The sequence below is a fragment of the Prosopis cineraria genome, unplaced genomic scaffold, assembly GCF_029017545.1.
Source record: "Prosopis cineraria cultivar Desert tree isolate PC_DT_omini unplaced genomic scaffold, ASM2901754v1 PC12, whole genome shotgun sequence".
Taxonomy (NCBI): domain Eukaryota; kingdom Viridiplantae; phylum Streptophyta; class Magnoliopsida; order Fabales; family Fabaceae; genus Prosopis; species Prosopis cineraria.
The window spans coordinates 12,232,436-12,243,079 of NW_026555343.1; the positions used below are offsets into that span (position 1 = coordinate 12,232,436).

The following is a 10,644-nucleotide window of genomic DNA, read 5'->3' on the forward strand; positions in this document are numbered from 1 at the left end:
TATACTTATTTATTCTCGAGATGAGGTGGACCATGTTAGGCATCTTAAAATTGTTTTGGAGATATTAAGAGAGCACAAGCTCTATGCCAAGCTGAGCAAATGTGACTTTTGGCTTAAAGAAGTTAAGTTCTTAGGCCATGTTGTTTCAGAAGAAGGGGTAGCAGTGGACCCCAGTAAGATAGATGCAGTGATGAAATGGGAACAACCTCAAAGTGTGACAGAAATTTAGAGTTTCTTGGGTCTTGCAGGCTACTATCGTCGTTTTGTTAAGGGTTTTTCACAAATTGCAATGCCCTTTACTAAGTTGACTAGGAAAGATGCTCCATTTATTCGGACGAACGAGTGTGAAGTTGTCTTCCAGGAGCTAAAAAAGAGGTTGACCACCACACCGATGCTCACTTTACCTGTTCCAACTGCTCCTTATACCTTATATACTGATGCTTCTAAGAAAGGTTTAGGTTGTGTATTAATGCAGGAGGATTGAGTAGTGGCTTATGCCTCTCGACAGTTGAAGCCTCATGAGGAAAATTACCCTGCTCATGACTTGGAGCTTACTGCTATGGTATTTGCCTTGAAGATTTAGAGGCACTATCTTTATGGTTCTTCTTTTGAAGTCTTCAGTGATCATAAAAGTTTAAAATATTTGTTTGATCAAAAGGAACTCAACATGAGACAGCGCAGATGGATTGAGTTTTTGAAGGATTATGATTTTGAGTTGAAGTATCTTCCAGGGAAAGCTAATGTAGTTGCCGACGCTCTGAGCAGGAAGCTTGTACATACTGCTCACATGATGGTCAAAGAACATGAATTATGGAGTAGTTTCCATATAGTAAATGTAGAAGTAATCGAGAATCGTTTGGCTGCTCTACATATTACTGAATTTGAGAATAATTTTTGGGAAGAAATTAGAATTGTGCAGCAAAAGGATGATCATTTGAATAAAATTAGGGTAGAGATTGGGGCTGAAAAGGCTGAACATTTTGATGTGACTGATGATGATGTCGTGAGATATAAAGGTAGAGTGTGTGTGCCTAATGATGTTTGATTGAAAAATATCCTACTTGAGGAGGCCCATCAGAGTAGATATACCATTCACCTAAGAGCAACTAAAATGTATTATGACTTAAGACATGGTTGGTAGTGGCCAGGGATGAAGAGAGATGTAATTGAACATGTAACTCGTTGTTTGACTTGTCAGAAAGTCAAAATTGAGCATCAAAAACCCGCTAGAATGCTACAGTCTCTTGATATTCCAGAGTGGAAATGGGACAACATTTCTATAGACTTCATTACAGGATTACCTAGAACATCTTTTGGTCATGATACTATATGGGTAATCGTAGATCGACTCACCAAATCAGCTCATTTTCTTGCTACTAATATCACATATTCTCTTGAAAAATTAACTGAAATCTACATAAGAGAAGTGGTGAGATTGCATGGAGTGCCGATAAATATTGTATCTGATCATGATCTGAGGTTCACATTAAACTTTTAGAAGTCATTACAGGAAGCCATAGATACTTGTCTGAGTTTTAGCACCGCTTACCACCCCCAGACCGATGGGCAGACAAAATGAACCATACAGACTCTTGAAGATATGTTGAGGGCTTGTGCCATTGAGCTTAGAGGTAATTGGGATAGTCATTTGCCATTAGCTGAATTTGCCTACAATAATAGTTTTCGTTCTAGCATTCAGATGGCACCTTATGAGGTATTGTATGGAAGAAAATGTAGATCACCACTGTGTTGGACAAAATTAAGTGAGAGAACTGTTTTAGAGCCGGACATTATTGATGAGACTACCCAAAAGATTACTTTAATCAAGTAAAAATTACTCACAGCTCAAAGTAGACAAAAGAGTTATACGGATAAGAGGAGAAGACCGCTTGAGTTTGAAGTAGGTGACCATGTATTTTTAAAAATCTCTCTGGTAACTAGTGTTGGAAGAGCTATTAAAGCTAAGAAGTTGACACCAAGGTTTATGGGGCCTTTTAAGATCTTAAAATGAGTTGGACCAGTAGCGTACCAAGTAGCATTACCACTCTAAATTGCTGGTATACACAATATATTCCATGTATCATAACTGAAGAAGTATCAACCAGATCCTTCCCATATAATTGAACCTGAGGAGATTGAACTCAAGGAGAATTTGACCTTCAAAGCTGAACTAGAAGAGGTTGTGGATTATAAGGACAAGCAATTAAGAAACAAGACCATTAGATTAGTTAAAGTAATCTGGAAGGGCACAATTCCAGGTGATGCTACGTGGGAGACTGAGGACAATATGCGACGTGATTATCCTCGTCTTTTTGATTAAGTAAGTAGTTAATAGTTACTAACTTCAAATTTTGAGGACAAAATTTTTAAAAGGAGGGGAGAATTGTAACATCCCAATTTAAATTTTAATAGTTAATTTAGGTTAATAGAAATTTTAAAAAAATATTTAGAGATAAGAAAATTAGTAGGAGTTGATTATTAAATCTAACTTAAGATATAATTCTAAATTAAAATAAAAAAATTATTAATTAAAAAAAATATTATTAAATTATTGTTATTATAAAAAAAAGAAAAGGTATTAAAAAAAAGGAAGAAGAAGAACAACAACAAGATTGCTTTCGGCGGCCGCGTAATGATTACATGTAAAATAAAAAAAAAAGGAAAGAAGTGAGAGGAAAGAAGAAATAATAAAAAAAATGTGAGACCCACTGAATTTTTATAAAAACTCACCTATTTCCTTTGTTTCTTCATTCTTCCCTGTGCGCGAGCTGAGGCAAAGAGAGAGCGTCTGTGAGCGTGAGTCGTCGGTGCAGAAGATCTGAATTTTTAAAGTAAGAGTTTTTAATAGAATATTTAAGGTGTGATTTTAAGCTTTTCAAGACTAAGTAAGTATTCTAAAAAATTTTCTTAGTCATCCTTCCTCTTTAGTTTCTGATTTTGTAGTGGTAGAAAATTTAGAATCTGGAAGAGAGATGAATTTATGTTGAATAAATATGATTTTTGGGATTGTTAGTAGTATAATAAATATTTTAGATCATAAATTTATTGATGATCTTTGAATTTGTGGCTTATGGATCAAATTCTAAACTAGATTTGAAAATATATGTTGATTTATTGAGGTTTAGATGATTATTTGGGATGAGAAATGAATTATTATGGCTATAAGATTATGATTCTAAGCTAGAGATTTAATTTTTAATTTTTGAATATTTTAGGTGCGAATTTATGAAATAAAAAGAAAATTTTGATAATAGAAATTAGTTTAGAAGTTGATTTTTAGATTATTAATGTTTATTGATGAGTAAAAGAGGAGTTAAAAATTTTACTTAATAGTATTAACTCTAGATTTGTATTAAGATTGAGATTAGAAATTATGTTATATTTTTAATTCTATTATTAGAATTATTTTATTAGTTTCAAAAATTAAAACTAATATTTATAAATAATATGTTAATTGTAGATTGTATTATTGGTGAAAATTGTGGTGGGAGAGAAATTGTAAGAAATAATTTATTAAAAAAGCCACGAGGTAACCATGCTTTTAATTTTTAATTAGTGTTACTTCATGTTAATTGGGTGATTATTGAGAAAATTATGAATTTTGTAATATTGTATAATTGTGCAATATTATTATGAATTTGTTTGATTATTGTGAGAGGTGTTGGGAGACTTGCTATTATTGTTGTATTTATGTGCCACGTGGTACGCTCCTATTGGAGCTCAATAGGTGGCTTGTAAGGGCTCGGGCTAATCTACCTTTGGCCAGGTAATTTAGCACCGAGTGAGGGTTACAGCTCAAGATTAAATTTAGATCTATTTAATAGATTAATTTAAACTATTTTATTTAATACATTTAAGAGCCAACCAAAAACAATTTAACTTATTTTCATAAATTTAGTTTAAGATATCATACTTGATAAGATTATTTCAACTTGATTTTGTCTCATAAATTCAAATTTTAAAGCTTATATGATATCTTTTTGTATCATATTAGTTATTAAATTTATTCCATCTTATAGAAATAAATTTAATGCTAATATAATATAACATAATTATAATATACATATATATACATATGTGTGTATGTATTATATAATACTAAATTTGAATTTTATATTATATATACATATAAATATTTATCACAGAGATACACACACATACACACACACAAATATAAAATAAATTAAAATGTTGTATTCATTGAATCTAGACACAAATTAGATTTAATAAATTTTAACATTATGGCTCGAGTTGGGCCCTTCTTATACGCAACCCTATAAACCCATATAAAGTTGGTGGTACGCTAATAGCATCATTAGTCCACAAGTTGCAAGCGACCTCTAGCAAGATATTGCAACTACTTAAATCACATAAGGATCGATAATTTGATACAATCTGTAATATAATCATATCACATCCTTTTTGTTACGCAATATTTCAGTCAAGTATAAGGTATGAAAATGTCATCCTCCTTTACGTGATTATTACTTTCTTAATCCCTAAGTAGACTAACTATAGAAATGGAAACCCTTTTTCATTGTAACATGGCCATGCATTTTTCAGTCTCACTCATTGAAGGGCCCAATAACATCTCTCTACTAATGTGAGAGACAAATTTCATCTTCACCATTCACATTCCTCTACATGAAATCCACAAAACTTGATCATAGCGTTTGATCACTCGATCAAAAGTAACTTTTGATTAAGTCATAGCGATCCTCATATAGGAATTCTTAATGATCTCAGGTCAAAAGACTCGATAACACGATTATATATAAGATAAGTTTATGACTTGATATATGCAACTTTCTCATGGAAAGTTGATCCAGCACATTGTATTTTTACAAGTGCCTATGATATTGATTTGTGTCTCCAGATATCAATCAAAATCATACTAGTCTTACTTCATCTTTATTCCCCTAAGGATAATTGATAAGGGATATTTAGGACAATTACTATGATTTATCCTAGGATGCAATTACCATAATGAACATATAAATAATATGGTAATAAAAAAATTCATTATAAATTACAATGTTCATAATAAAATGATTGGCTTAGGGTACAATTTCTAAAAGTTGTTTCATAGCACTCTGTTTCCTTGAGATGGCATCTCATCTTTTTTATCCTCCATGTAGACATTGAATATCTCATTGCCATAGGTGGGCTCTTGAAAGTTTTGAAGCTTTTTTTTCTTATTTCATTTGCAAGGTCAAAAGGTGGTCAGTCAAGAAGTTGTTTTCAGTGTCCACTCAAATTCGGTGACATCTTGGAAAAGAAAAACTAGTAGCCAGCGAGACAGAGAGAGAGAGAGAGTATAATCCTAGAAGAAACTAAGAAGAAGGCCTAAACGAAATGAAACTTCAGCTTGACTCCCCTTTCAACATTGACAACAAGTACAAGATAGGATATGCTGTCCTGCTGGTAAGGAATGCTTACTCAACTGAAAAACAACACCTATGTGTTGGACACTATTCCTCTTTTTTGTCACGAGCAAGAGAGATAAAAGAATCCAACCTTTAGATTGCTCCAGCTAGTTGCTTTCAAGTTGTACTTGCCTTTTAATTTCAAAACACAAAATTGACAATAAGTATTTTTGATTAATCACTTAGAGGTTATATTACAACATTGCCTTTGTTCGTTTTGCTTGCTTTTCATGTTTTTGACGTTCTAGGATTTCTTTCTTGATGGTGGGTTTAGGAACAAGTAGATACTTTCAAGTTTACATTGTTTTACCTAAAGCAATGGTTTTTCAATTCCCATAGGGATATCCACTATGTTCATACTCCTTCAGCTCCTTTAGGAACTTGAATGTTTGTAGGTTTTGGAGTATGTTAACTAAAGCTAATAATTTGGTCCAAGAACGACGAGCTGGCTCAAAAAATCTTAGGGTCGATTTAGGAATTTTAAAAAAATTATTTACTTTGAGCTTATTCAAGAAGCTTGAATAAGTCTAAAAAAAATTGAGCAAAGCTTGAATTTAAATAGGTTTAACGTGATTCAAATTCTTTTTTATTATTAATAAAATAAAGTAAAATTTTTAAAATTATTTTTTAGATAAAAATTGAAATTGGCTATATATATAATAAAATAATATTTAACAATTAAATTATTTAGGACAACCCAAATAAACCCAAAACCCTTAAATGTTAAGGGCAAACTTTATTATATAAGGCTTTTTAGATATTCAAATGTTTTAAGTTCAATTTTAATAAGCTTGGTGCGCACTCTTGAATTATTGGGCCTAATTTTTTTTAATACAAAGCCACGGCAAAGCCGTGCAAAATAATTATGGTCTAGTTATATCTAAAACTATGAGGTTATTACAGTCTATCGGAGGAAAATCCAAAATCGTAACGTTGAAAGTGTCATGCATCGACTGATGAGCTAATAAGTCAGCACATCTATTCGTTTCTCTATAAATGTGGTCAAAAATAATAATCTAGTCTCTCACTATGAGATCTTTGATCTTCCTAATGATACTTGATAATGGATGGCTTCTGTGATATTCTCTATTGATAAGTGATAATGCTTTCATAGAATTGGTATGGATATTGATTTTAGTTAATTTCATATTTTGATAGAGATTGAGATCTTTAAAAATTTTCATAAATTACTGGGCTTAATTTTAACTCCAACACCCAATGTGATCCATCTAATGTGTTATGAGTTTATTTCAATCAATGATGGCTCTTTCGCGGCAAATGGTTTTCCTTGGATCAACTCGTTTATTTTTGTTTTTGTCGTTTTCTGTTTCTACTTAGTTGTTGTTGTTTGTTTCTGTTTCGGCCCAGTTGTTGATTGTAATTTTTACGGCCTTCTATTCTGTTTTTAGTTCAAGGGCCTAAAAAAAGACTAGAAGTATTCCTCTTGGGCTTTTGTATTCATTTACTTTGTTCAAAAAATGTCTTTGTCCCAAAAAAAAAAACCAACAGCAAACATTTCAACTTTCTAATTATTTCCGATCCTGTTTACTAGAGTTCCAATGCGGTGGCAGAGAGATGCTTTTGTTAAAAACAAAAAAGTTCTTCACATGATGTTTTTGTCTTTTCACATTATAAATACATATTTCAATTAAAAATTATATCAAAATCAATTTCAGTCTCAAACACGAAACAGTCCATAAGATTCTGGTTAGCATGAGATACATATCCTAACCATATCAAGTTTCTTATCACCAGTAAACATACATCAACAATAAGCAAATACTCTCTTCCATTTTATCTACAAGACAAAAAGAAAAAATTTTACTCTCATTTAGAAACTATGTTATTAATTTTTTATCATTATTTTTTCATTTTACCCTTTATTATATGTTGGTGAGAAAAAAATATTATTAAAGGATGTGTATTTAATAAAAATTGAGTTAAAAATTTGTTAATTTTTTAGACATAATTAATAAATTTTAAAGTTTTTTTAATTACAATAAAATATATTAAAAGTAACTTATAAACATAAATCAATTTCAGTGTTCATCACTCTGATTAAAAAATTTACAACATTTAATTAAACTATCTAAATTAAATCTATACTGTTCAAATAGATGATAAAGTGAATTTATAAAAAATTTTATAACTTTTATTTTAATAAAAATAAAAATATAACCTTTAACATTGGACTCATATTTCATCACTCTAATGAGCACCACACTAAAATTGGTTCCCTTATAAATAAGAGGAGCGAATTAAGAGATAAGGAGCCAAAGTAAGATACAGCAGAAAGGTTTCAAAAGATCGGAAGCGAAACAGTATCCTCTTTATAAAAGGATAAGAATGGATACAACAATCATGAAAGGATGGGATTAATATATAAGATTGATTATACATACATTGCATGAAAAAGGGCTATGTGAAACAAAATCGTTGGAACAGACTACACTGAGCAGCATGTTATACAGCCTGCAGAATCGCATATGAATGTTAGTGGCATAAAGGCACAGATCCTAAAGGTAAAACCTGGTTTTCGATCCTCAGTAGTAATGGAGATGAAAAAAAAACATCTAAATGGTACAAACAATACTCCACATCCTTAATCCACCACATCAGCACTTTCCTCTCCCTCAGTTCCTGCATATCAAAAAAGGACCAAGTTCAGCAAAGGCCTATGACCTCAAAAATCTATGCTGTCATGAAGCACCGTTCTGCGCTATTAAACATCACATGGAAATATATAGTCAAGTAATCATGAACGTTAAAATTTAAAAGTGTGCAGAAAATTTTATGAGAGGCCATAATAACTGTTACGAACATATTCTGAAAATAAACTCTTTTTTGTTCATATTATAAGGCACCTCTAATCACTTCATCAGAACCAACAAGGGATAGGTGGTTAAGTTATTAACATCATTTGAAAATAAAATAAACTTTCAATTTCACCCTTATTTAAATGGAAAATTTTTAAATTTGCATTACATTCTCTCTCATAGTTAATGATTTCAAATTGGAGTAATATTGGAAAAACGGAATTAATACCCCATCAAGTATCTTATATTAAAGATCAAAAAAATCCTTAAACAGGACCGGAGGGGGTAAGTTACAGAAGTCATGAACTCAGGAAGTAAACTGATTCATGCCATCTACAGATAGATGCAAGATTCAGGCTATTGGGAGCAACCAAACACCCAAGCAAATAACAGAGGATTGGTTCTATTTCAACCATCCCATTATCTTCTTTCCCATACTTTTGAATTCCAAATCCCAACATAGAACCACATCTAGAAGTTAGATATAACAAACTGTGAACAGCCTCAGTGTTCAACACATGCAGAATCAAGGACATTGTAATTTAAAAACTCTATAAGATTTAATAAGGCAAAAGTGCTCAAACTCTCAAGAATATAGATTCCCAAAGAGTCACCTATGAATCTACATGGTCTACAATCTAGATAACTAAAGCCAATTGATGAGTGATGAGATGTTTCTCAGGAGCAGCACAGTGTTCAATTGAAGAACTACTGATTAAATAGAGTCCATGCAATTTTGGCTACTTTAATAGAATACTTCGATTGAAGATAACTTGAACGACTAGATGGCATTTATATTCTGCAGAGGCACAAGGAATGGTATGCATGGTGTGTCAAAAAGTATCTCTTTGCATGTAAAATAGATGAATGGTGATGTATTTCATATTTCGGACCTTAAATTCTTCAAAAAGACAGAATTTTCGCACTGTATGATTATTTTCCATTGACATTTTGCAGAGCAATTAATGTTTTTAATATTCTCCCAAAGAAATGCAGGGGATCAATCTCCCAGTGAAATCATCATGCATTAAACAAGCACAATCTATTTCCAAGGCATGTTAAAAGAAACCAAATCTAAGGAACTATTGCTTCAAATTGTATCATATTGAATATGAAACAACAGAATTCAACACTACTGAGTGCCTGTAAGAGTGAAAATTGACAATGCCCCATAGAAAAATCAGGGAGTTGCAGCCAAGACCATTGATGCTTAAAAATGGAGTCATATCGCTTCTAATATATTATGCGATACTCCAAAGTCCAAATTGCATTAACATCTTGTTTTGTAACAATGTAACCATATCCATATTCATGCATCAATTAACGTTAAGCATAATGAATGATACTAAGATCACAACTTTTTTTTATTAATTATTATTATTATCCTCAAAGCTTACCTTCGTCACCTTCAACTTCACCATCTACTTCATCTTCATCCTCATCCTCAGTGTCTCCAATGTAATCAATCCCATATCTCTCATTCAAATAATCTACAGCAGAAGGCGTTAGCACCAACTTATCAGCATTCAATATGTCGTACAAATTAAGCGTTCTAGGCGTCAACATCTTCAGAGTCCCAATGTTTCTACTCGAAAGCCTCAAATTATCCGAAACTTCAGTGAGCAAGAACATAGACTTCTCCTTCGGGTCAAGCCCCCACCTCTTCATTGCCGCAATGAACTCCTTCGTCTTGGGCTTCTCAAACTTATCCCCAAATTCTTCCACAACAATCGTATTCACCGCCGCGCTAGACAATGCCGTAGAAATCGCCAATCTCTTCTCCTTCCGATTAATCTTGATGCTCCAGTCCCTAGGCTTAGGCCCGAACACAACGCCTCCACCGACTCGGAGCGGGGTCCGATTCGACCCACGACGAGCACGGCCGGTCTTCTTCTGTGGGTAAGGCTTCCTGCCACCGCCACTGACCTCGGCGCGTGTGAGGGTGGAGGCAGTGCCTCGGCGCTTGTTCTGGAGGTCAGTGACGACAGCACGATGCACGACGGCGCGTGCAGTGTCAGGTGGCGCGGCTTTGAGGTCGAGGTGGGTTTCGCCGACTTTTTCGCCGTCGAAGGAGAGGACAGGGAGTGTGGCAAGCTGGGAAGTGATGGAGAGCGATTTGGGGGTAGTGGGAGTAAAAGAATTGGGTCTGAATGTGAATGAAGCGAATCTGTTGTGGGGTTGGGAGGAAGATGATGAGAGGAAGATAGAGAATGAGAAGAAGGAGAAGGATGGTGTGGTCGCAGAGGAAGCCATTTTCGTCGGATAGAGCAGAGAAAGGAGGAGGAAGGGGATGAGCACCTCGACTCGAGTCTATCCGTTTAATTTTTCTTCTTTTTTGCTTTTTTTTTCTTCTGTTTTTGCGTTTATTTATGATTATTATTATTATTATTATTATTTTTGGA

General features: G+C 33.2%; 1 protein-coding gene across 1 annotated transcript; it reads right to left on the reverse strand.

The window, feature by feature from the left end:
- Positions 1-7,736: 7,736 nt before the first annotated feature.
- LOC129288201 (50S ribosomal protein L4, chloroplastic-like) lies at positions 7,737-10,574 on the reverse strand. Its single transcript, XM_054924687.1, has 2 exons — positions 9,640-10,574; positions 7,737-8,066 (listed from the first exon to the last, which is right to left on the reverse strand). Exons 1-2 carry the CDS (start codon positions 10,493-10,495, stop codon positions 8,029-8,031), a joined length of 894 nt encoding a protein of 297 aa, XP_054780662.1. The 5' UTR covers positions 10,496-10,574; the 3' UTR covers positions 7,737-8,028.
- Positions 10,575-10,644: the final 70 nt, after the last annotated feature.

Bases quoted from the DNA above. Each gene is read 5' to 3' on its own strand.
- LOC129288201 (XM_054924687.1), bottom strand. From the start codon at position 10,495: ATGGCTTCCTCTGCGACCACACCATCCTTCTCCTTCTTCTCATTCTCT. The intron at 8,067-9,639 runs GTAAGCTTTGAG...TTTGATATGCAG, and splicing joins TGAAGTTGAAGGTGACGAAG to GAACTGAGGGAGAGGAAAGT.